This window comes from Hipposideros armiger, unplaced genomic scaffold, assembly GCF_001890085.2.
Source record: "Hipposideros armiger isolate ML-2016 unplaced genomic scaffold, ASM189008v1 scaffold_155, whole genome shotgun sequence".
Taxonomy (NCBI): domain Eukaryota; kingdom Metazoa; phylum Chordata; class Mammalia; order Chiroptera; family Hipposideridae; genus Hipposideros; species Hipposideros armiger.
In genome coordinates this window covers 2,641,393-2,668,000 of record NW_017731505.1, presented here as the reverse complement: position 1 = coordinate 2,668,000, position 26,608 = coordinate 2,641,393, and the positions used below count along the sequence as shown (strand labels likewise).

The window sequence follows — 26,608 nt, the reverse complement described above, 5'->3', positions numbered from 1 at the left end:
GTGGGTTGGGGGGGTGGCTGTTGCAGGCCACGCGTGACTTGGGTCTTGGCATGCCCATCCCTGGGCAGGGGCTAGACAGGAAGACATGGCATGGCCTCTGGCTCAGGAGGGGAAAAAAATCTGGAATGATCACCAATACTTCTATTATAAGGAGAGAGAGGGTCTTGTGCAAGATAACTAGCAACTGTTTCCAGCTGTCATTGTGCTTAAATAATGGCCCATTTACTAATTCTTCTGACGGGGGTTTGTCCTCAGTATTTAGCCTGATTTCTTTTAGAGCAAAAGCTGTTTTGCTTTGAATGGAATGGAAACTTCTTGGTTAGCAGTTTAAAGAGCTAGATGTGCAATCAAAATCGTTTTGTATTATTTTGCAAGGTTCCAGCATTTAAAGGGGATACCTTGGAAATGTATTTTTTTTCCTTCCAGGTGTTTTAAAAATAACAGTAGCAAATCAAATCAAATCAAATCAAATCAAATCAAATCAAATCAAATCAAATCAAATGCAGCCTTTAAAGGTAACATGTGAGTGTAAGCTTTCTTAAGAACACATCTCTTAAGAACAAAATGGTCTTTAGAAGGGGCTGGGGGTGCAGCTGAACACCAAAACCCAAGAATTCCCAGTGTCCTTTTTAATTCCCTTGCTGAATAATTAGCTTGCTGAAAGAAGGGGCCGGATGACTCAGCGGCAGATGGAGGGGGGTCAGGTGACTTTTCAGTTGGGTGGGATTTTAATAGACTCTTGTGAGACCTGTATTTACATTCCCTTCTCTGGTTCAGAAGCAACTTGAGGTTAGGCCAGGTGTGCGCATCCTTAGGAGGGGAAAATGCCATTCTTTCCTGTAAAACGGGTGCCCTCTGGAAGCCGCGGTGTCAGTGAACTGTATGGAACCAGCAACTGCTGGAGGACCTGCGAAGCAATGCCGTTTAGTTGCTAATTGAAGAAGGCATTTCCTTCCGTGTTCGCACACCCTGCTGTGTTGCTGCAGTAATAATTCCGTAATTTCTTTACTGCAGTTTTCTTCATTTGCTCCAGGTTGGCTATAGGAGTTGAGATCCTCAGGTCCCCACGCCCCTTCTCCCCCAGCCCAACTGTAGCAGAGCAGAGCAGATGATAGAGATGGGTATAGTTGAGTCCTGGATTCCAGTACTGGCTTTGGGGCTGTGTAAACTTGGAGAAGTCACTTTGTGTTTTTAGGCCTCAGTTCCCTTGTACTCGAAGTAACCAAGGAATTTACAGCAGAGTTTCTCCTCCCAGCACTAGTGACATTTGGGGCTGGATCATTCTGTTGTAGGGGGCCGTCCTGGGCACTGTGGGATGTTTGGCAGCATCCCTGGTCTCCACCCACTAGATGCCAGGAGATACTGTCCCTTCTCTCAAAGTTGCAACAATGAAAAATGTCTCCAGGCATTGCCACATGTCCCCTGGGGGGGGGGGAAGGGTGCCTCCATTGGCCAGTTGAGAACCACTGATTTAGATGGTCTCTAAATGTTCTTCTGGCTCCAGTATTCTAGAATTCATTTTCCTATGGTTTGTTTGATGCTCAGCCCTTGGTCAGAGATCTGATTCCCTTCCATAAGGCTGTATATATTGGAAAATACAATGTGAAGACTTTTTTTATGCTGTGGGGTTCCAGAAAGAGCTTCTGCCAAAAAGGGAGGCCTGTTTGTATGCCAGTCGTAGCTGGGACGCCAGCTCCGCAGAAAGGAGAGTGTCAGGGAAAGAGGAAAACGCCAGGCACTAGGTCACTGTGTACTGAACCCTGTTGGGACTCGTGCGCAGCAGACCTGGAGGCTATCGCTGTATGGGGTAACTCGGAATCTGGGGTGGACTAACAGCCGAGTTTCTTCCTTACCTGCAAAAGTGGGACTAACGGTACCGTGCGAAGGTGTTGTGAGCAGGAAATGACGTGTTCTGCTGGCGCCGATGGTGGGACGACAAGATGGCAGTGATGTCTACTGCGGGCAGGGGGAGGCCAACGCAAACTGCCCCCAGAACCCCAATGTGCACATGTTTTCAGGGCAATGGGGGTCATGTGCTTTAAGCTTCAGTGCCGGACTTGTGTCTAAAGTCTGGCTCTGCCACTTGGCAGGTTGGCTTCGGCTGCAGCACTTCCCCTTCTTGGAGTGGTTGCTGAATCCATAAAAGGGGCCAACTGCACTTGCTGGTTCTGCTCTCTTGGCTTTTTGGGCGATCAGATGGATGTAAGAGATTCTACAAGCTGGAAAATTCCCAAGAGACAAGAAACAGGGAGGGCAGTGGCATTGCAATGTGTGGGGGCATACTTAGCGTGTGTATTTGCAGATCGAGGTTTAGAACCAGGACAGTTGTCCTTGTCCCCCAGCCTGGAACTGCAGCGTGCCCCTCTGTCCCTTCCCTTGCCATCAGCTCTCTCTCTCTCTGACTTTCCTGGCCCCATAAAAATTGGTCCCCCAGGGAGGGATTGTCTTCAGTATGAAAGGGCTGCTGTGCAGCCACCTTCGTCCACTCGCGGTGATTTTCTTTATAGGTCACATTCCAGGCCAGCCAGGCAGCTCCTCTGTGTCCTACATCCCTGAGCGGCCCCCTTGCACCCTGTGTGCCTCAAAATGGCTTGGCACCCTCAGTGGGCCATCTGGCCCTGTCACTGTAGCAAGTCAAGATCAGGAAAGAAAATAAAAAGGGGAGGATTCTCCATCAAACGAGACTTAAGATTAGACTGAAGAACTGTCGTAATCAGCTCTGCTGTTACGACAGCTCCAGAGACTGGGTGGCTTAATTATAGGCATTTATTTCTCACAGCTTTGGAGGCTGGAAGTCTGCAATTAGGGTGCCAGCATCGTCCGGCTCTGGTGAGAGCTGCCTTCTAGGTGGCAGATGGCCGCCTTCTCCTTGTGTCCTCACGTGGCAGGAAGAGAGAGAGCTAGCTCTCTGGCCTCTTATCAGTCACATTCTTGAGAGCTCCACCCTTATGACCTGATCACCTCCTGAACACTCCACCTCCTAATACCATCACATTGGGGGTTAGGATTTCAACATATGAATCTGTGGGGACACATTCAGTCCATGTCAATAACCAAATATAACTTGTAGCCCTTGCTTGGCTCCTGGCCTGAGCAAATATCTACAATAGGCATTTGGGGACACCTGGGTTATTTTTGTGTGGCTGCCTATTTGCCGATACGAGAAAACCACTGTAAATTTTCTGAGACATGATAATCTTGTGGTGTGGTAGGCACCCAGCTAAGCCACTCCTGAATTCCAGACCCAGAAACAGAGAGATCAGACATGTTTGCTTCCTGCTGCCATGTTTTGGGGAACTTTGGTACACAGCAATAGATACACGTGTGTATGTAGAAGACTCTTAGTTTGGGGAGATGCATGCTGACGTGTTTAGGAATGAAGTCTCATAATAGCAATTAGTTACTTCTTATATTTTTAGAAACATTTTTGGACATCTCTTTAATATATGGCTGAATAGAAGACACATGGATTCTCATGCCTGCTTCTACATTCAATCTATTACAATGTCACATGTCATGTAGCCTCTGGAAAATTCTACTGTATACTCACAAGAGAAAGGAAAATGGAAAGAGGGAATAATAATTTAGGATTATTATAAAAATATTTTTGACAGCATAGAACCCCCTAAAGGGCCTTGGGGAGCCCCGAGGTGTCACCAGTTACACTTTGAGAACCACAGCTCTAGATCAATAATTTACTTTTAAATGGTTCAGGTCAATGGAGACAGAATGAGATGAGGCCAATATGGCCAAGTAGGAGCACTTGTAGAATCTGATTGGTGGTCTTCATTGGGCTCTCCTGAATAATGTTCTGTGTACTTGAAAATGTTCATAATATGAAGTTAAAAAAAAGAGATAGAAAAGAAATGTAGACTCCTGGACATGTGGGGGATTCTGATTGAGGAGGCCTCGGGGAGAGGCCCAGCGGGAGCATTTTAACCTGAGCTCCAGGTGTCCTGGTTTGGAGATCATTTTACAGTGTGTCCCCCTGTGTGGATGGCATCGTCATTTATGCTAGACCCCTATTGAAGGACATGTGGATTACTCACACTTGGTAATCAATGCTAATGCTATTATATGAATGTAAACATGCTAAAGAGGAACTGATCTTTTGTGATTAATTAAATGCACAGAGTTTAGATGTTGGAAGCTAGCTTCAATGTCAAAGCAACCATTACATTTGACATATGAGGAAGAGATGTGCAGAGAAGTCAGGTGACTTGTCCAAGGTCACATGACCAATAATAACAGAGCTGGGAAAGCACCCAGGTCCCTGGATGCCTTTGTAGAATGTTCTGTTTACCCTCTAGGCTCTGAGGGCAGGGACTGTGTGTGCCCTATTTAACTACTACAAACATAGCATAGAGCACATGGCATAGTAGGTGCTCATTAAATCTTTGTTGAATGAAAAGCTAAGTGAAATATTGATGTCCCGAGAAAAGATCGTCAATACCATGAGAACTGCAAAGGCATTTCCATAGACGTGAGCCTCAATATTCGTTATTTATTCACTCGTGCAACAAATGTTTATTGGGTGCTTGCTATGTCTAGGTCAGGCTTCCTTAACTTTGACAGTATGGACATTTGGGCTGGATGATGCTCTGTGGTGGCGGTGGCGGGGGTGGGGCTGTCCTGTACATGGTTGGGTGTTGGACAAGTATCCTTGGCTTCCAACCACTCGATGCCAGGAGTAACCACTGCCCTGTTCCCAGTTGTGACAACCAAACTCCAGACATTGCCAAATGTCCCCTGGTGGGCAAAATTGCTCCTGGTTGAGACCTACCACTCTAGGCAATGGAATATACTGGAAGCAAATGGGCAAGGTTCATGCTGTCATGGAAGTAACATTGGAGTTGAGGAAAGAGAAAGTTGCTCCATTTTCTAGGTTGTGCTATCGAGTGAAATACAGCAGGAAGGAAGGGATGGACAGCGATGGATTGAGAATGCTGGTTAGACAGGGCAGTCACGAAGGCCTCTCTGAGGACTAGCACGGGAACAGGGACCCAAAGGGAGTGAGCGAAAGCCGTGCGGACATCGCGGGGGCTGAGTGGTCAGGGCTGAGAGGACAGGCAGAGCCGGGTGCCTTTGAGGAGCCACAGGGCGGTTGGTGCATCCAGAGAAGAGCAACACAGAGAACAGGTGGTGGGAAAGGTGCTCCGAGGGATTCGGGGGGCGGGGAAAGACCACGTGGGGACTTGGCAGGAGGGTCACTGACCTAGGTTATTCTAGCTTATGATGGAAGGCCACTGGATGCATTTGGGTGGGGGAGTGACATGTTGGGACTTGTGTTTGAAAAGGTGGCTCTGGCTGCCTCAGGAGAATCAGAGGCGGATGAGAGAAAGCAGGGTGGCCAGTGAGGAGGTAGGGCCAGTCACTGGCGAGCAGTGGCTTGGGTGACCAGGTAGGCTGGACCGTGCCTCTAACTTACTTAGCAGCAGTGTTGTGCTAGGCATCTGGGCGGGCCTTGCCTATCAAAGGAGCATGGGGCGGTGGGGTGGACCTGTGCACGTGTAATTACCACACTGCCAGGCCGTTGCAGGGACACAAAAGGAGCCAGCATGTGCCTTCCACATATGATACTAGAACGGTCTCCTTCTGGCTGTCCTGTTGTAATGAAGTCACCTGAGTCCTTGGGCTGTAGTTTGGCAGCCATGATTCTTGGCACACAGCTTTCTTGCTGCCCCTTGAGCCCACCACACTCTGTCACTGGGTCTGTGAGCTGGCTGTTTTTGGGGCCTGGAGGGCTAAGCCCCCATGTTGCTTGCCGACTGGTCCAGGGCTATTTCCTGCCCATCTTCACCTGAACTGAGCTCTCCCTGCCTCTGCTGGGCACAGGCTACCATCACTGTGGTATTTCCTTCCTCCCGGCCCTATTTCCCTCTGCTTTGCTCTCGGAGGTGTATGCTTGCTGTCATGTGGGTCTTTGTGCAGTTCTTGGAGCCCGGCTATTGGCTGAATTGATGAAAGCTCGAGTGCAGAGCCTTCCTTGTCAGAGGTGACTGAAGTCACACGGGGGAGAGTCCTGGACAGCTGGGGACGGGCCCTGGACCCCACCCCCACCCCCATCAGCAGCAGCTTGGATGCCCAGGGCAGCTTTGGGATTTGGCTGGTGGGAGAAGCGCACACAGAGGCTGCATTCTGCCTCTCCCCTCGGGAAGTCTGGTCCCGGCCTCGGAGGCCGGGATCTGCTGACTCATTTCTTGTGGTTGCCCAGCGGCTCTCAGCACGTCGTCTCTGGGCCGACTGTGCTACCTGCCTCTTGGCTCTTTGTTTTCTTTCTGGCTTTAAATGGCTAAATGTAAAACTTCTTTTTCCCTCCACTGTAACCCTTGGAGGAGCTGACTGATTAGGAGGGCTTTGTGGTTAGTAGTTAGGCATGCCACGATTACAGACAAGTTATTTTTCCTCTTAGCTTAGTCATGGCTTCCACCAGCACCCCTTTTGCCCCAAACTTGGGAACTGACTGCCATTTCAACCCTCAGCTGGCCAACCCAGCTAGAATATGGGGAAGCCACCCCATGGCCGTGCTCCTCTGTGGCCCTTGTTCTGAGGACACCGGGATGAACGCCTCAAGGCTGTATTTGATGACTCCCTGCATTTAACCTTTACAAAGTCGCTAGTCATGTGTGTACGAGGTCGGACAATTAAGTTTGCGAACTCATCCTAGAAAAAGTGCTACATGCCTCATTGCTGAATATCACTACGGTCACCTTTGAAGAACTCCCCTTGGGAAGCTATGCACCGACGCCAGCACCTAGTCCACCCTTCAAAGCAATTTTGGAACTCTTTTTCTGGAATGGCCATCAGAGCTGTCGTCATATTGCCCTGGATGTCCTGTGTGTCACCAAAATGTCTTCCTTTCACTATTTCCTTTATCTTCGGGTAAAGAAAGAAGTCACTGGGGGCCAGATCAGGTGAGTAGGGAGGGTGTTCCAATACAGTTATTTGTTTACTGGCTAAAAACTCCCTCACAGACAGTGCTGTGTGAGCTGGTGCATTGTCGTGATGAGAGAGCCATGAATTGTTGGCAAAAAGTTCAGGTCATCTAACTTTTTCACGAAGCCTTTTCAGCACTTCCAAATAGTAAACTTGGTGAACTGTTTGTCCAGTTGGTACAAATTTATAATGAATCATCCCTGTGATACCAAAAAAGGTTAGCGACATCATTGAAACGAGTTTGCAAACGTAATTGTCCAACCTCATATGTTTAGGTTTTATTTATCCATGAGGGGGTGTACACCACATAAGCAGAAAATAGATTGTTGTGGAGGAAAATGGTCAATGGAAGGTCAGTCTGAAGAGATCCCAAGAGAGGGAGGGACACAGAGTGGTATTTCCCACCAGCATTGTCTTTAACAACTGTTATGGGCTGAATTGTATCCTTCAAAATTCATATGCTGAGGTACCCCCAGTTCCTCAGAATGTGACCTTATTTGGAGACAGGGTCTTTACAGGGGTATTGAAGTTCAGATGAGGGCATTAGGGTGGGTCCTGACCAGGTATGACTGGTGTCCTTCTATGAAGAGGCCGTTTCTATAGACAGGCACAGAGAGAAGACCATGTGAAGACACAGGGAGAAGATGGCTATCCACAAGCCAGAGACAGAGGCTGGGGACAAATCCTCCCTCAGCGCCCTCAGAAGAACCGACCCTGCCGTCCCCTTGCGCTCAGACTTCTGGCCTCCAGAACTATGAGGCAATCATGTTTGTTATTGGAGCCATCCAGTCTCTGGCACTTTGTTAGAGTAGCCCTAGTGAGCTAACATGGCAGTATTTTCAGGGAAGTGTGAGCCTTCGGCCACCTGGGAGGCCAGAGGTAACCCAGCATGCCTTTACTGAAGCTCTTTCACACAGTTTTGGAGAGATGCAGCCAGCAGCACCCTCTCAATGGAAGCAGGTAGCTCTGGGGGCCTGAGAGGACCGAGGCCTGCTAGGCTGTTGTGGAGGAAGGTCCCTTGGGGCCTGGGCTCCAGTCTGGCTCCCAGCTCGCCATCTGTGTGACCTGGACCTGTGACCTAACCTTTCTTCTGCCTCAGTTTGCTTGCCATGAGCCTGAGGGTGACCACATTTAATTCTAAGAGTGTCAAGAGCCCTAGGTACTGAACATATGTGAAGTGCTGCATAGTACGCCATGAGGCCTAGACAAAGGTGTTATCATTATTGTGAGAGGGAGTCTCTGGGGAAATTCTAAATCCTTGGCCCTTGGTCTGGGGAGCACAGATACCTCATGCCCTTTCTCCCTGCCCCCTGGAGTGGGGATGGAACAACTGCGTCCATTGTGTCACCCAAGGCCACATGCAGCTGGCCTTATTCCCTTTCCAACTCACAGGCTGTATTCCAAAATGGGACAGATAGCTGTGTGGCCCTGGGGCCATAGGAACCATGCCATGGAGGGAGGGCCACAGGCCCACAGCAGCTCCCCAGTCCTATGGAAGCTAGAGGGGGGCTGAGGGAGCACAGAGGGTGCTGGGGGCTGGGAGGTGGGCCAAGGAGGAAGGAGGAAGAGGAAGTGACCTTCCCCTGTCTCTGCTGGCTCTAGGCAAAATTTTGAAATGAAGTTAAATTCTCACATCTCTTTCTGCATGTTCTTTGTTTCTGAGCTTCCCTATTTTGGGGATTCTTGTTGGTCCTGTGGTCCTTGGCCCCTTGCCATGTGGCCACATGGCCACCAGAGGCTCCTGTCACTGTCAATGCCTTGGTCTTCTCTTCTCTAGTGAGCCCAGCTTGGAGTCTGGAGGAGTAGCTGGGAGGGGTGAATGAATCGTGGCCCCTCACTATCCTACAGGCGTCTGCATTTCAAAAAGCGACTCATTATCTCAAATAAATTTGAAATTGGTAGGGTTGCAGGCAAGGTGGAGAGGTGAGGTGAAAAGCTTTGACTGGTATGGGTGCCAGCCTCCAAGATAGACCCTGATGATCCTGCCTTCTGGTATTCATGCCCACATGTAGTCCCCTCCCACAGTGATCACTCAAGGCTGACCTGTGCCACCAATAGGATACAGTGAAAGTGACAGTGTATGACTTCCAAGGCTAGGTCACAAGAGACTCGACTACTTCCACCTTGCTCCCTCGGATTATGTGCTCTGAAGGAAGCCACCTGTCATGTCCTGAGGACACTCGAGCAGTTCTGCGGAGATATTGGATAGAACAGAACGGAGGCCTCCCACCATCAGCCAGCACCAACTTGCCAGCCATGTCTGGGAGCCAACTGGGAAGTGGGTCCTCCCGCCCCCATCCAGCCTTCAGGTGACCGCAGCCACGGCAGATAGTTTGACCACAACCTCCTGAGAGACCTCGAGTCAGAAAGACCTACCCAGCTGCTCCTGAATTCCTGACCCACAGAAACCGTAAGATCAGACATGTTTATTTTCAGCTGCTGAGTTTTGGGGCAACTTGTTATGCAGCATAGGATAGTGAATACAACTGGTAAGAGCCCAAAGCTTTCTGGGAGAGGAGGCCTAGGGCTAGCGGCTCCCAGGGTCAGCTCCCCAGGCTGGCTGCCGCCCTCTTGCCCCTCCTGAAGCCCTACTTTCCCCTGATTGTTCCATATCTGTTCATGGTGTGTTCTTTCCCTCGGGTTGGGGAGGTCAGGCGTTTCATGCAAAGTTTAGGTGTACTAGTTACAACAGGGATCGGCAAACTTTTGAGACGGAAGAGCCGCCAGGGGTCAGCAAACTGCGGCTCACGAGCCACATGCGGTTCTTTGGGTACATGCATGTGGCTCTGAAGGAAAATTGAAAATGGAAATAAAACTACCATAGTTTCACTTATAAAATTTTTAAAGGACATTATTCACATAATTGTGATTATGTAAAAATATATTTATCGCTCTCGAATAATTTTTAAATTGTTGTGAGGAACAGGATTGGCTCTTCCAGGGGCCGGCAGACTTTTGAGACGGAACGTACCCAAAGAGCCGTGTGTGGCTTGCCAGCTGCAGTTTGCCGACCCCTGGATTACAAGTTAGGGCATACTGATGATGAGTTTGAGTGTACTGATTTTAAGTAAATGGGCAATGGCCTTCATTTCATGAAAATGTATATCCCCGTGTCCATCGTCATGGTCTGCAGACTTCGGTACAGTAGCTCCACATGCCAATGGGGTTTGGATGTCTGGCCGTCACTTCAAGCACCCAGCGTTTGCAAATGGGGGGTGTGGCTTTCTATGTGAGCATCTCCTCTTTTCCTCCTGCACTGCTGACACATGCCCTGACCCGTAAAGCAATGGGGAGCCCATGTCCTCTGCCCAGCACATGGTGCGCTTGCCAACCCCAGTGCCTTTGCTTTGTCGGGGGGCTTAGGCTTTTGACCTGAATTAGTTCAGGGGGAAATCATTTTTGTAAGAGAAGAGGTGACAGGTATTTTAAAAGAGAAAGAAAATACTTCACGGGCATTCAATTGAATAATTTTCTCTGCACACATGTGTCTTTTTTCTCTTCCTGCTTTTAAGCTGTCCTTTTCACTGGTTTTAACAATTTGATTATGATATGCTCTGGTGTAGGTTTTTTGTTTTTGTTTTTTTGGTGCTTGAGGTTTGTTGAGCTGCTTGTATCTGGGATTGTAGTCTATCAGTTTTAAATCTTTGTGTAGGACAGGATTTTCTCTAGTAAATGTTCTGGTCAGCTAATCCAAATTTATTTCAGAGAAACTTATTGAGAGAGTTCAAAGGGAATCATACACCAACTTCCCTCTCACATCCTCCACGTGGATAAGAACAGCAAAGGAGGGTTGGCCTGGTCAGGCAGCTAAAGGCACCATCAGCTTGTGGGCTCTTAGCTGCTATGACAGGTTCAAAGCCAGCTGCTGTGGGCCCAAGATTCTGTGTCCAGTACGTGTGGTTGGGCATCCACCAGGATGTGTGCTAGCAGCGCCGAGGAGGACACCTGTTTTTATGCTGGTCAGCCCAGCGTTTTTCATGGTAAAAAGTAGGAAGGGGAAAATCAAGATGAACAAACAAAACAGAAACAGACTCATAGACACAGAGAACAGACTGATGGTTGCTAGATGGGAGTGGGGTGGGGGTGGGGCTGGGTGACAAAGGGAAAGGGGTTAGAAGTACAATTGGTAGTTACAAAATAGTCCCAGGGACATAAAGTACAGCATAGGGAATTTAGCCAATAATGTAATAACTATGTATGGTGTCAGGTGGGGACTAGACTTATGGGGGGATCACTTCTTAAGTTATATAAACGTCTAATCAGTATGTTGTACCCCTGAAACTAATACAATATTTAATGTCAAGTATAATTGAAAAATAAAACAAGTATTAAAAAAAAAACATGGCTGGCTACAAATTATAAAATGGGACCACAGTACATGTGAAATGAGGAACAGTCAAAGTGATGTTTCACAACCACTCATGTTTTGCATGTCTAGTGACTTCAGTCAGTTTATGTATTCTCTGTCCTGTGTATGTGCACAAGTAGAAATCTTTCTTGTATGTATTCTTGGGCATGTCTGCGTAGTGATGTCCAAAGCATTTAGCTGACTTCTTGACAGAGTTTTGTGTGTATAGATGGGTGCTGTAATAATAATGCTCTTTGTAGAGTAGAGGTAGTACATGTGATTGGCTAAGCTTTTGAGGTTTAGTGTCTATTATTACTGTACATAGCAGGGCTCAGCAAGCACTCCTTCAGAGGTCCAGATAGTAAATAAGGCTGAGTAACACCGGCCTCTGCCCACAAAGAGCTCACAGTCGAGTTTGGGAGGAAGCCAACTTGTAAATAATTATTCCAACAAAATGCACTTGATAGATTGATAGTAAAAATATTAGCAATGACAACACAATGGGAAGTATGCAAGGAGTGACACAGAGTGGGGAATAGGAGGGCAGGAAAGGGCAATAATGGGCCAGTGATTCTGAAAGTACAGTCCCCGGCCCAGTAGCATCAGCCTTCCTGGGAGCTTGTTAGAAATGCAGAGTCCCAGGCCCCTCCACCCCTGCTGATGCTGTGAGTCTGGGGCGGGACCTGGACCCTGCCCTCCTGGTAATGCTCATGCATACTCTGATTTGTGAGTCACTGAGCGAGGCAATGACCAGCACCAGTGTCCCTTTGAGGAACAGATGACAGGCCATTTGGATGCTCAGGTTGTCCTGGCACTGCCAGAGGCCTCAGCAAGGCTTGGACCCTTTTGGTGGGCTGTTCATCCATTGCAGTCCATGGAGTATGTCGGGTTTTTCCTGAATTCTTACACGGATCAGAAGTGTTACTTTGTCCATTAGTACGACGTACCCATTTTTTTTTTCTTTTACGGATCATGGTCTTGGTGTGATTTCTAATAATAACTCTTTGTGCTTAGCCGTAGGTCATGATGATTTTGCCCATTTGTGCAGGGCCATAAAAATCACTCATAGGTTTTGCACAGGCCAAGTCGTCACTGGTTGAAGAACTAGAAAAGGCACGGGATGCTGCCTTCTTTTGCGTTCTCAGAAATGAAGATGAGAAGTCTAGCACTAGGAGATTTTCATGGAGGCGCAGGGACTCCTGGGAAGGGCGTGGGAAGGTGACACGGGAAAGGAAGGCAGCCATCAGAGGCTGAGCTATTAATGCAGCTCACCCCGTGGGTGACTGGAGCGCAACTTCACGCTCTGGCAACTTTAGGAAATGGTGCTTGCTGTGTCACGGGTCCCAAGATCACCACTGGGCTCACTAGGAGGACTCATGGGACTTGGCATAGAGTTGTCCACAACTCTGGTTTATTACAGCGAAAGGCTAGAAAGCAAAGTCAGCACAGACAGGGCACATGGAGCACAGTCGGGAGGAGACCAGGCACAAGCTTCCCAGAGTCCTCTCCCAGTGGCGTCACACAGGATGTGCTTGACTCCGTGCATGCAGGATGAGTTGGGACAATGTGTGTGAAGTGCTGTCTACCAGGGAAGCTTGTTAGTCTCAGCCCATGATTTTGACTGGGAGCTGGTCCTGTAGGGACCCTCTGCTTGTCTCGTATCAAAATTCGAGACTCCCAAAGGAAGCCGCGTTTCTTCACTGCACACAGCACTGTTGGCACTGAGGCTGGATAATCCTTTGTGGGGGGCCGTCCCGGGCACTGCAGGAGGTTGAGCAGCGTCCCTGGCTTCTACCCACTAGATGCCAGCAGCACCCCTGTCAGATGTGACAAATGTCTCCAGACATTGCCCAGTGTGCCTTGGGAGCAGAATCCCCTCTGTTGGGAGCCACTGGTCTATTTATCATTGTTGGTCTCTCCCACCTGGCTTCCTTCCCCTGGCTGTGGACACCCCCAGGTTAGTCACCTCTGGAAAGAGAGACGTGCTTTTTCCCTGTTGTGCCTGTGTGACCTTGCGTGGATCCCATGCTCACCCCCACAGCCAGTCACTGGTCGGCAGTTGGCGCTGTGGTCTGCCCACCTGTAAAATGGGCTGATGGTGTGCTCACATCTGGCCGAAGAGCCCAGATGCTTTCACCCCCCCCCACCTCAATGCCCCGTTTTCAGCCTTAGCGCTTTCATGTCACCTTCAAGTTCTTCCCCTCTCCAGGCCACCCTCCATGTTGCTATCAGAGGGTTATTTCAGAGCATCCTGCTCTTCTTGAAACAAACAAAAACCCCCAGAAAGTAACAACAAAAGCGTGCCTCAAAGAAAGTGGTTTTCGACAGCCCCAAGTCCCTTCCCATCCAAGAGGACTCCTTTCCAGCATAGTCCCCTCTACCAGAACCTCAAGAGTGGGGAAGGGCTTGTGCTCCACAGACGCCAGAAGAAGGAATGGATGCCCCCGGGCAAAAACAACCAATGAAAATTGTGCCTAAGAATCTGCATTTACTGATGGGCAGGCTACACTTTTAAACACTTCTTAAAATTGCAAAGTACAACAAACAAGCCCCAAAGCGTGTAACACCTAAATGTATGGCTTAATGGATTGTAAAAGAAACATCCGTGTCGTGACCTGACATGAAATGTATATGATTCCATCTAGCTGGAATCACGCTGTGTATTCTTTTTTTTTTTCTTTTTTGTTAGGCCTTTTAGGGTTCGAAACAGGCTAAGGGGACAGGTGTAGGGTTAGGTTTTAGAGGCAAGGTGTTAGGGACAGGTTTTTAGGGTTCGTTGAGGGGATAGTTAATTTTTTAGGGGTGGGGTCAGGGACAGTGTGAGGAATCAGGGTTTGAGTTAGGGACGGGGTTCAGGTTGGCGTTGGGGTTCAGGTTCGGGACAGGCTCAGTGTTTTTAGGGACACGGCTGCCGCGTCCAGCGTGCCACGTCGGACCGCCCGGAGTGGGTGCGTCGGGAAGTTAAGGAAGACCGACAAAAGGAAGTACTTGAAAGCGGGGCCAGGTGGACAAAGGCTGTCCTCTGTTGGGAGAAAAGTTGAACCAGTCTAGCAGCCGAGGTTCGTTTATATATAGCCGTGCTTATGCGAGGGCAGAAAAGGGGAGGGCGCTGATGTGTGCTGCGCCAGCCTTGCTAAGGATTACGCTGTGTATTCTGATATGTCTGGTTTACTGTGTTTAAGACTCGTTTGTTGTCAGCACATTTTGGGAAGCACTTGAGCCAGAGGGTGGGTAGAACATGAAAAGCCACTGATGGTTGCAGTTGTCCTGCCTTCTCTTGGATGGAGGTGGGAGTTACATGCTGGAGCAGATAAGATGGAGAAGGGTGGAAGGAGGCAGTCCCTGCACGTGCTTCTTGGCCACTTCAGGGTGCTCCAGGCAGAGGGGCTGCTTGTACAGCGCCCTCTCGTGGCCATGTGGTGCAATGACACCCCTCTGAGACCAGGGTCACCTAGCCTGGTGGCCTTCAGAGGAGTGAGTGGCTAGCACCAAGGATCTGGTGGCTAGCAGACATCAGCCCCTGAGCTCAGTGTCTATGTAATCCACGTAGGTTGTGAGAAAAGGGACTCTGTAAAAGATGCTTGTGATTAATTTTTGGAGCTTCTGGAAAATCTAAGAAATGAAGCTTTTTTTGTGGGGCGGGAATTTTTTTTTTTTAGCTACCATCTAACCAAGGTGTGGCTCTGAAGTCGATGTTCTCAAATTGTCTCCTTGTGTCCTATGTCTTTCATGGTGTCTTGTAATACGGGTAACCTGGAGCTCTCTTGGCCTTGAACAGCTTGTTGGAACTATGGTATGGTCATATTTTTATTCATGAATGAAGGGCATCTGGAATCTTGAAACATTAGGATAGCTAACTAGTTGGAGAGACTTCTGCTTGTAGGATAGCATAGACACCTCAAAGTTGTATGTGTGCGTGTGTGCGTGTGCGTGCGTAACTACCTGTTATTTTTCCAAGCTTCCAGGTTGAAGCATTGCTAGTCAGGTCCTTTAGTGGCATTTCTGGGGTCTCATCCTTCCCGTCTGTAGACCTGTGAGGGACAACTGTGTCTAATTATCTTTGTACTTCTCCCAGTGGACCACGATGCTTTCTTTGCTGGCTTCTGTTGGTAGCTCTGGTACCTCGGACAGGGCCCCTGCGTGACCTGGCAGGTTGCTGATGCCTAATTGCTTATGGTACAAAACAGGGGCCAGCAACCCTTAGCCCCCAGCCCACTGCCTGCTTCTGTCATTATAATGTTGTGGGCACACAGCCACATGCCTTCATGCTTTCACTTAGGCATCGTCTAGGGCCGAGTGCTGAAAATAGGCCCTTTACAGGAAACATTAGCTAACCCCTGAATGTCAGTTAAGTTACTGTGAGGGAACAGGAAGGAGAAAGGTGACAAGGACAGCTTGTTGAAAAGGCTCCTGAAACCAGGAGGAGATTTTGATGGCAATTTCTACCATGCCCATGCTGCCGGAAGAATCTGCTAGTACTGACTCCTGCAGTGATTGGAGATGTTTAATCTTTGAATCTTAGTTATGACTTTCCGTTTCATCTGCCTAAGTCACCTGGGGATCAGCTAATAGAGCAAGTTGGCAATTAAGACGATATGGTCTGATTTGGGAGAGGAACACTGGCATAAAATGGTTCGGCTCTTTGGCACATGGCTGCTGCTGGACTGAGACAGGAGGGGGCAGACTGAAGGTCTTCAACAACATCTTATGCCTGGGTGTAAGAAATGCAGAATGATGTGCAATGGCTCCAAGTGAGAAGGCGCCTGAATGTGCATCCACGGTAGAGTGGGAAAGTACACTGGGGCCATTCCCAGAATCCAGTATTATAAGCAGGGTTGGCGCAGTCCATCATCCTGTGGGCCACACCGACCTCGCTGCCCGTGTTGGGGTGGCTCTCGAGCTAAGAATGGTTTTCTCATTTTTTTAACAATTGAAAATAAAAACGAAAGAATTATAATATTTTGTGACAAATGCAGATTATATGAAATGCAAATTTCAGTGTCCGTAAATCATTTTATTGACACACAGCCCCAGTCGTTAATTTGTGTATTGTCTCTGGCTGCTTTTCTTTTTTAAGATTTTATTGGGGAATTGGGGAAGGGGAACAGCCAAGTTGTCCTTCAGTCTTAGTTGTGGAGGGCACAGTTGCTCAGCTCCAAATCTGGTCGCCATTTGGCCTCTTGCTGCTGCTCAGGTTAAGGTGCTGTGTTCAATCTTAGTTGTGGGTGGGTGTAGCCCACCATCCCACGTGGTAGTCGAACCGGTGACCTTGTTGTTAGGAACACGTACTCTCACCAGCTGAGCCATCCTGCCACCTGTTGGCAGCTCAGCTTGGGTGCAGCTCACTGGCCCATGTGAGAATCGAACTGGCGACCCTGTTGCTCAGAGCTCGCAATCTTAACCAACTGAGCCACTTGGCTGGCCCCGTCTCTGGTTGCTTTTATGTGACAATGGGAGAGTGGGGTAGTCCTGACGGGCTGCGTGGCCCACAAATCTTCAAATATTTACTGTCTGGTCCATAATAGAAAAAGTTTGCTGTTATAGAGCAAAGAGAATGAACGACGATAATTACACGCAACAACACGGATAGATCTTACAAAATAATGCAGAACAAAAGAAGCTGGAAACAAAATATTCCATTTATATAAAGTTCAAAATCAGGCAACATTAGTCAGTGGTGTGAGGATCAGGATAGCGGTGACCTTCAAGAAGGGCCATGAGGGGGCTTCTAGGGGCTGGCCACGTTCTGTGTCTTGACCTGGGTGCTGGGTATGTGGGCGAATTCCCTTTGCGAAAATTCATGGAGGTATACACTTATGATTTTTGTATTTTTATGGGAGAGAAGGTGGAATCTATTTTTTTTTAAGATTTTTTATTGGGGAATTGGGAGAAGGGGAACAGACAAGTTGCTGTTGTTTTGTTCTTCAGTCTAGTTGTGGAGGATGTTGCTTCACTGGCCCAAGTTGGCACCATCATTGTGCTCTTCCCGGGTGAGGCAGATCAGTCGCCGGCTTCTGGATGGCCGCTCACAGCGGCTGCTGACTGCTCACGCTGGCTGCTGGCTACACACAGTAGCCCATGGCAACCCACTGCCACAGGGGCTGCAGCCTACGTTGTCGCCGACGACCCACGGCAGCCCAGCTCCAGGTTGAGCTGTTGTTCAGCATCTTAGCTGTAGAGGGCAGTGTCACTGGCCCTCATATGTGGGATCCGAACCGGGGCCCTCTGGCATCCCAAGCCAGCTCTTAACCAGTGCGCCACTCGGCCGGCCCAAGGTGGAATCTTTGTAGCAGCTACTGATGTGTGTTTCCATGGACAAGCATGGACTGTCAGCTGGCACTGCTTACCTGTAGCTTGCTTTCTGTGTACACTTAAAGATCGCTTCTGGGTCACACTTTTTGGTCCCCATTTCTAAGTGTTAAGGGCAATAGTGGTCATAGATATTATGATAGGTTTTGAAGTTGTGACATTATCACACAGATGATCTCAAAGTTTTAATTTCACTGACGGTGAAGACTGTTTCTTCTATAAATGAATAATGACTTTATATCAGTAATGACTGATATAAACAGCCAGCAGTGAAGATAGGTTTGAAATTTCTGGAAAGTCCCACAGGCTTAACCAGTATCTGTGGCAGAGACAAATAGTTTTGATTAATTGAAAAATGTTTGCTTGTCCCTGAGAGGGTAAAAGGGGCTAGTTCTAAGTGTCAGTGTCTGGCATGTGCTCAGGGCAGAAAGCACCTGAAACTAGTCTGCCCCAGGACTTGAGTTTTTGAGAGGAGGGCGGTGAGAGTCAGCGAGGGCCAGCTGAGGTCACACAGCCAGACGGGATTCAGGCAAATTTCTCATTTAGTGGCCTTTCCGCTTTGAATAGATGCATTTCATTTGAAAGAAAGAGAATAGTTTCTAATAATGTAAACACTTGGAGGCGTTTTCAGGAAAAGATATTTTGAAATGCCAGGCATAGATTTATGTTTTAATGCTTTTGGATTGCCAAGGAGGAAACCCCCACTCCCCCTGGGGAAGTTAATGCACATTCCACGGACAGGGTGAAACAGGTCACAATTCTGGAGGGTGAACAGGAGCTTTGCAGACAGGACAGGAAGGCTGTTCAAGGTGGCGGAAACTTACACTCAACGGTCTGGGTTTCTGCCTGATGTTTTTGGTCAGACACACTGATGACTCTTATAAGCTTGGGATGGGGTGTTCCTTTATATTCAGTCAAGCCTTGCTTATACTTAGAACCTGTTCTTCATCTTGATCTGGGTGATTTTGTGCTTTCTTTCATCTTCTAGAAACCATTTTGTTATTGCCAGTACCCAACTATACAAAGTCCAGCTTTCCTTAAAATGGTACAGGTCCCAGTTCTGAGGGTGAGCCAACCCTCAGAGTTGCTTTCAACATCAAAGTCATGAACTACATCCTAAACACTATCAGTCGACACATGTTGAAGACTTTGACCTTAGCCTCTTGGGGTCTTAATGCTGGGAGACCAAACTTACAGATACTTTCTTACCTTAAAGGATTGGATAAAAGACCTAGGTGTCCCATGTGCCTTCCAAAGTCCCTTTGTAGGTAAATACTCGTATGGTTGTGGAGGAGAGATGTTATTTCATCAGGCCCTGTACCTCCAGTATGAAATTCAATTCCATCACGTCTCTGTTTGCAGCTTTGTCATCTATTGCTGCTCCAGTCTTCCTCCCCTGGAGTTGGTCTGCAATGCCACAGCTAGCTTACCTGTCTTCATATCTCCTCTCCCTCAGAGCACAAGTACATCGTATCTGTTAATGTTATGTTGCTGCTACTTAACACCCCTTCAAAAAACCCAGTGGTTTAAAAACAATAGCTATTTATTTTTCTCACAGTCCACAGGTGGGATGGGTGATCGATGGGGCCAAACTTGGCTGATCTTGGCTGGGCTCGCTCATGAGTCTGTGCTGAGCTGGGCCTAGATGATCTAGGATGGCCTCGGCTGAGATGACCCATTGGGGATGCAGTTTGTTCTTTGTACCATACTGAGCTTACACAGGTTAAGTTTCTTTCTCAGTTAGCAAGTCCTTGGAGTTCACTCCTTTTTGCACCCGTGTTTGCCTGGATTCTCATTCCTTATCCATCCACTTCTCCCAAATGGATCCCAGATAGTAGAACTCTTTCCGTTTTTCTGAGCTGGATGTCTTCTTGCACTTCTCCTGGCCCTCCTGTCTTTCTTAATCCCATCCTCAGAAGTGACCAACACCACCTCCTTCTGGGCCCCCAGGGAAGCTCTTGATTAGATCTACAGAGTAGATGATGTTTACTTTCCTTTATCAATTATGTGTCTAATTGCTACGACCATGACATTTAAAGATGTAATTGTTCTCCAGAGTGACCTTTTGTTTCAACCATTATTGCCTGCAGTTATTGCCTGACTAGAGATTTGGTTCAATTTCAGGTAATGTGAACTCTTTTAATGGAATGTCCAAGTCTCTGCAGGTCTTCTATCTGCTGGCTGGGTCTTTCTCACGAGGGCTTCACATCGTGGGTCAACAGCCTGTCATCTCATTTTTCCCAACATAGGTTTTCTTTACCACATACAATATGAGGCTATTCCCATCTTGTTTTTGTAGAAATGAGAATGAAACCTTTGCTTTCGAATTTTACTCCTTCCCTTTATTGCTGGTTGCTACTTACTTATGCAACATGATTCTTCCCTGGGTACTCATCAACAGGTATAGTTTTCAGCTTGGCACGGCTCAAACCTCAAACTTTCAAAGTTTTAAAGCAGCTGAGTTGTGCAGATGGTCAATAAATCAATCACTACGGCCACTTTATTGCTTGTAAGGTGATTACCCCACTTTGCCCATAGCGACTTTTCAATTTGATTAAAATGCAGTTTCATCAGGTCATGGTTGAGTCCTCCAGATATAAAAATACATAAAGCAATGAGAGAAGCCTATGCTCAAATATTTTTATAACTACCCTTCACCTCTTCACCCAGCACTTTTGTGGTCCTCGTCCTATAATTCACATTTCCATGCTCCTTGCCAAAGTAATTTTTATTTAGTGCTTATTCCAACCTCTTGTCTTTGTAAGAGTGTGTTATTTTTTCTGCTAACTGGTCGTGAGCACCGGCCCTGCTGCAAAGCATTTTCTACATCTCAAATTAGCTCCTATGTGATTTGTAAATCAGGCTCTGATGGTGGTATATAACATGGACGATGGGACAAGGGGAGCCAGAATAGTGGGAGTGGAATTATCTTAGGCAGGAAAGGAAGAAAGCCCCAACTTTGCTACTGCCCTGGCAGTGGGAGCCCTTCTGAGTGTATTTTAAGAAAAAAGCCTGTGCCCAGAGCTCCTTGCCTAGGGCAGCATGTCGCCAGCCTGGCATGGCTCTTTGCTTGTCTTAATCTGTTCAGGCTGCTATAACAAAATATTACAGACTGGGTGGCTTATAAACAACAGATGTTATTTCTCACAGTTCTAGAGGCTAGAAGTCCAAGGTCAGGGTGGCAGCATGGCTGGGTGAGGACTCTCTTGTCAGTCCCAGACTTCTTGCTGTGTCCTGACATGGTGGAAGGGGTGAGGGAGCTCTCTGGGGTCTCTGTTATAAGGGCACTCATCCCATTCCTGAGGGCCACCCTCATGACCTTGTCACCTCCCAAAGGCCCCGCCTCCTAATACCATCACGTGGAGGATTAGAGAGCTCTCAAATTCCTTCCACCACCTGAGGAGACAGCAAGAAGACTGCCTTCTCCACCAGGAAGCAGGCCCTCAGCAGACACCGAATCTGCCAGTGCCTTGATCTTGGACTTCCAGCCTCCAGAGCTGTGAGAAATGAATTTGTTTCTTATAAGCCACCCAGTCTATGGAATTTTCGTTGTAGCAGTCCATGCTAAGACAGACTGTATATGTATGTATATATTGGGTTGTTGGAAAAGCCATGACGCATTTTTGCAACGAAAAACAGAAAAAATACATCGTGACTTTTCTGACGACCCAATATTTCATCATAGCAGAGATGCCTATGCTGAAATCATTCTTATGTAAGAAAATAGTGCACATGGGTTATTCTGTCAGGTCTGTGCAGATGTCCTGCTTATGTTTTTGACCACAGGTTTTCTCTCCCAGGTGTAAGTAGCATGGTCAATGAGGGAGCGATGAGTGGCTCTGGAAACCTGATGGATTTCCTAGATGAACCGTTCCCTGATGTGGGGACGTATGAGGACTTCCACACCATCGACTGGCTAAGGGAAAAGTCACGGGACACTGACAGACACAGAAAGGTAGGTGGTGTTCATCAAAGACACGTTGAAGGGGATCCCTTCAAATGGCTAGGCCAGGCTTTCATTGGACAGTTACTGAGCTCGGGCTTAGGTTCATGGGTCATGTACTGGGCTAGGTTCTGAGGAAGAGAAGGGCTAGCGGGGGAGGCAGGAATATGGGCAGGTAATTGTAATACCTGGTGCTTTGGGTGGGAGGCTGTGTCACATAGAGCTTTAGGAGAGGCCAAGGTGGCCTGCGTCTGTAGAGGGAGAAGTAAGGAGGCAGTCAGGACCCTTGGCAATGCCAAGATTTATTGGGTTGTCGGAAAAGTCATGATGCATTTTTGCAATGAAAAACAGAAAAACTGCGTCATGACTTTTCCGATGACCCAATAGCAGGTACAGTGGGAGGTAGATGGGCAGGTAGATGGGCAACCTGTGACGGACACTTGGAAGAAGGAGGTAGAAATGAGGGAGGTGCACCAGCAAAGAGTCTGCACGAGTGAAAGGAGGACAGAGTGGCGAGGGCGGGGCTGCCAGCCTGACGACTCACCAGACGGGAGCCAACAGTGTGGGGGCTGTCATCAACCTCAGGGAGTGCAGCTTCAGAGCAGGCTGGAGTGATATCGAGAGTGCCATGTCATTTCCCGCAAGTTGGCAAGGAAAGGAGGAAGAGAGTTGTGTGGGGAGTGAGGTGGAGTCAAGATGACCCAGTTTCTTGGCTCCAACATGGAGGAACATGGGCGATGGGGCAGCCTTCACCCTGGAGGTTGTTGAACTGTGGCCCTCAGGCTGCATCCAGCTCGGCACCTGGCTGTGTTAGTGAAGTTTTATTGGAACAGAGCCACGCTCCTCCATGTGCGCATTCTTTATGGGCCCTTAGGTGCCACAGCAGCAGAATCCTGTTAACACAGGGAGGCAAAGGGATGCTCTTCCAATGCGTTTAGACTATCCATCTGCCTGGTAAGGGTGAGCCGTGCTAGTGAATTCAAAGCTCTTGCTGTTAACATTTAACTTTGAAAACAAAAGAAGGAAATGAAGTCTTTGTCAAGGAGGTTCTTTTGTGAATAGGCCTTATGGTGTAGTTAAAATACTAATTCTTATTTAACATGGTGACACTGAATCAATGTCTCTGTTCCAAATGGCTCTTGAATAATCAAAGATCAAATCACGCTTAATGAGTTTAATTAAGTGAAGTTTTTGAACTGGAAAGCCCATTTTATCATGTGGTAAGTAACGGAAAGAAAAATGTAAGTGGGAATTCAGTTGCTTAGTTACATTTGTCTTCTCAAGCACCCCATTTCCTGAGAAAGAGTTTTGGGGAAGGGAGCACAGATTGGAAAATGTGTCCAGATCAACGACGGTGTCTTCTTGTTTCTAGATAACCAGCAAAAGCAAGGAGTCCATATGGGAGTTCATCAAGGGCCTGCTGGATGCCTGGTCGGGATGGGTAGTGATGTTGCTCATCGGCCTGCTGGCAGGTATGTGGACAGGCGTGCAGCGCTCGCACTCATGCGGCCAAGCCGGAAGTGCCGAAACCCAGAGCGCCAGCCGTTTGGGATGGTGTTCTGAAAATGGAGTGTTTCTCTTTTACCTTATGCAAGGGATTCGGTACTTGAAACATCTAAAAGCAAAATACATGACCTTACATTTAACATAAAATCTGTCATCAACAAGGCAAGATCTCAAGGCGTGGGCCCAAGTCCGGTCCCTGGAGAGCTGTAATTGTAGAGCGTCTGGGCCCTTTCCACACAGTACAAAGGTCTGTTGTCATACTGGATTTGATCGAAAGTGCACATTTTACATTCTGTCCTACTTGGTGATGTAGAAGGCAAGAAAGTCTGGGGAAATTTTCATCTCTAATAATAAAACACCATATGAGAGTGGCCTTTAGTAATACTGGCAGGCCCTGGAATGAATTGCAAACATCCTAAGACACTCAAAGTAATGTGAGACCCCACAGGAGCTGAGGTCGGCCCAGGGGAGATACCTCCAGCCCATCGGGGTGGGCGTCCTCAGGGACGCTGTGTCCTTCATTTTTATGATCTCAGCACCATGCTTTTGAGCAGTATATGTTTCCAGAGGGAATGGATGAGAACACTGGCATTTTAATACCAAATGCACCAACTCTGCATGGAAACCATTTCCTGAAACTTACTTCCTTTTAGGAGGCTGTGAAGGTTAATGTCTAAGAGTAAAGAATTTGAGCATGCTAAAGAGATTCCCTTAATAAAAATCCCCTACCTATAATAAGATAGTAATTATGGTTATAGGATTGATAAGAGAATGACTATAATACAGGTGGAATACAGCAAATGCTCTAAGATAGACAACACTCATGTGGCATAGATATTGGGTCTTCGGAAAACTCATGACGCATGTTTGCAGCAGATGGCACCAGTTCATTTTTAGAAGTACTAGAGTCATTCGCATCTATGTTATTGCTATATCATTTGATAGTTGATAGTTCTAGCTTCATTCTAAAAACAAATTGAGCGATTTGTTGAGTTTTGGAGATTTTACAACAAGTTGAAGATGGAAGACCAAATTGTGCATTTTTGCCATATTTTACTGTTTTACTTCCATAAATGGAAGAACGCGCGTCAAGCTTGTGAAAAGTTGCATATTAAGTTTACGGTGACAGTGCTCTACAAGCACGTCAGTGCCAACGGTGGTTCACGAAATTCCGTGCTGGTGATGTTGATCTCAACGACGCTACTCGGTCAGGGAGGCCCACTGAGGTTGATGATGACAAAATAAAGGCATTGATTGAGTCAAACCCACGTTACAGGACACAAGAGATTGCACCAACACTGAACATCCATCATTCAAGCATTCACGACCACCTGAAGAAGCTGGGATATGTAAGCAAGCTCGATATTTGGGTTCTGCATGAACTCAAAGAAGTTCATTTGATGGTGCGTATAAACATCTGTAATATGCTCATTAAATGTGAGGAAAATGATCCTTTTTTGAAGTGACTGATAACTGGTGATGGGAAGTGGATTATTTACAACAATGTGGTGCGCAAACGGTCTTGGTCCCGACGTGATGATTCCCCTCAAATGACATCGAAAGCAGACATTCATCAGAGGAAGGTTGTGCTCTCAGTGTGGTGGGATTTTAATGGTGTAGTGTTTTTCGAGCTCCCACCAAGAAACCAAACAATCAATTTGAATGTGTACTGTCGGCAATTGGACAGTTTGAACGAATCCATCATCCAGAAACATCCAGAGCTTGTTAATTGTAAAGGAGTTGCGTTCCATCATGACAACGCGAGACCACACACAAGTTCACCCATCAAAAATGATTGGAGCTTGGATGGGATGTGTTGCCACACCCACCATACTCACCTGACCCTGCGCCATCAGACTTCCACTTGTTTCACTGTCTTCAAAACTCCTTGTGTGGTATAACGTTCAATTCAGATGAGACTAAATCAGCACCTTGTTCAGTTTTTCACAAATAAAGACAGGTCCTTCTATGAACAAGGAATTATGAAGCTCACTGAAAGATGGCAAAAGGTTATCGAACAAAACGGGCACTATATCAATGATTGATCTGTTCTTTATATAAGTAAATGACCTTTGAAAAACATAGACAAAATATGTCATGACTTTTCCGACAACCCAATATAATTTTGTGGCTACAAAGGATTTCGATTTCCGGGTGCTCTTTAATTTATCCCATACACAGTTGTAGGAGGGGCTTGGTTGCCAGGGAGTGCCTAAGGGGGAACACTTCCCATGTAGTCTCAACAGCTGGCCATCCATTTCTACCATTCCATCCTTCCTCTCCCAGTGGCATTCCCAGTATATAATAGCTGCAATGTTGGAAGGGAATTGGATTTCATGGATACATGGAGTCATGCCACTAATTTGTTTCTGTGAAGACTCTTGAAGGTGGGCAGGGTGGGAGTTTGCTGTGAATTTTGATGTCTTTATTCAGAATAGATTTATAAAACCATACACTGTATCATTATTCTTGGCTCATAGGAAGGAGAAATAAATAGGGGAAATGAAATCTGGAATAGATGTTCTAGCATCTTACCGGAGTAAATATTAGCACAGTGTAGATTTATTGACTAGTCTAAGACCCTGATTGGGCTATCTGTAACAAACCTGATATTGACCGGTTGGCTTCACTAGCAACCTGATTTTCGTCAGTTCTTTTAGGAAGAATCTCCTGGGGAATTAAAAAAAATACTGCTGTCCAGGCTTCAGTTAAATAGTATATTTGGAGATGATGCCTTAGCATTGAGTAAAGAACACTTCCACTTCCTCCCAGCCTCCCTTCACCAGTGATTCTACTTTGCAGCCAGGGGAGAGCCACTGGAGAATGGTGGTCCTCTGTATCCATCAGCAAACGAACATAGGAGGAAAGCAAGAATGCAATGACACTAACAATGAAGGTGGCTAAAGTGTTCTTTTGATCTGATGTACCTTGAAGGGAGAGCCAGCAAGCTGTGCCCCGCTCACTTTCCTGTTCCCCAGCTGGTGGAGAGCACTCGGATGTCCGACTGCCTGGCCTGTGATCTCCTCAGTGGCACCCCGGACATTGTATTTTGACTCCTGAGATGGGGAGTTCCAAGAAGGGTCTCTTCTTCAGTGCACTTATCAGGAACCACCACTAGATGTCACTGTTGCTCCACGGAACGAAAGATTTAGCAGGAACCAGTAATGAAGCATTTTTCAGAATTCACCACTAGATGTCGCTGTTGCTCCACGCAACGAAAGGTTTATCAGAAGTCACTAACGAAGCATTTTTCAGGAGCCGCCACCAGATGTCGCCGTTGCTCCACAGAATCAAGCTGAGAAGGCCAGCACTGTCAGAAGCAGTGAGACAGGAAGACTGGGTGCGGGATAATGTGATTGTGAATGATAAAGGAATTTGGGGTGATCATTGGGTCTCGCCCCTGGATATCTGCAGGACTTTTTCCTCATCTTCTTTAGTGCTTTGTTCAAATGTCATTTTTCACTTGCGTTCCCTGACCACCTTTCCTAAAAGTACACTCACCCCTCTCTGAGCCTCATTTCCCTCAGCCACTGTATGTATGTGTGTGTGTATGTATGTAGCAACTG

At 47.4% G+C, this 26,608-nt stretch overlaps 1 protein-coding gene across 2 annotated transcripts in view; it reads left to right on the top strand.

Annotated features, from left to right (window-relative positions):
- Positions 1 to 26,608, top strand: part of CLCN4 (Cl-/H+ antiporter 4) — a 61,916-nt gene that overhangs the window by 1,753 nt on the left and 33,555 nt on the right. Inside the window, exons 3-4 of one of the 2 annotated variants that reach the window (XM_019651194.1) lie at positions 21,394 to 21,548; positions 22,909 to 23,008. In XM_019651194.1, coding sequence (XP_019506739.1) covers positions 21,405 to 21,548; positions 22,909 to 23,008 — 244 coding nt within the window. In that variant the 5' untranslated portion in view covers positions 21,394 to 21,404. Of the gene's footprint in view, positions 1 to 21,379; positions 21,549 to 22,908; positions 23,009 to 26,608 lie in introns of both variants that reach the window. The other variant, XM_019651193.1, reaches the window with a different exon arrangement.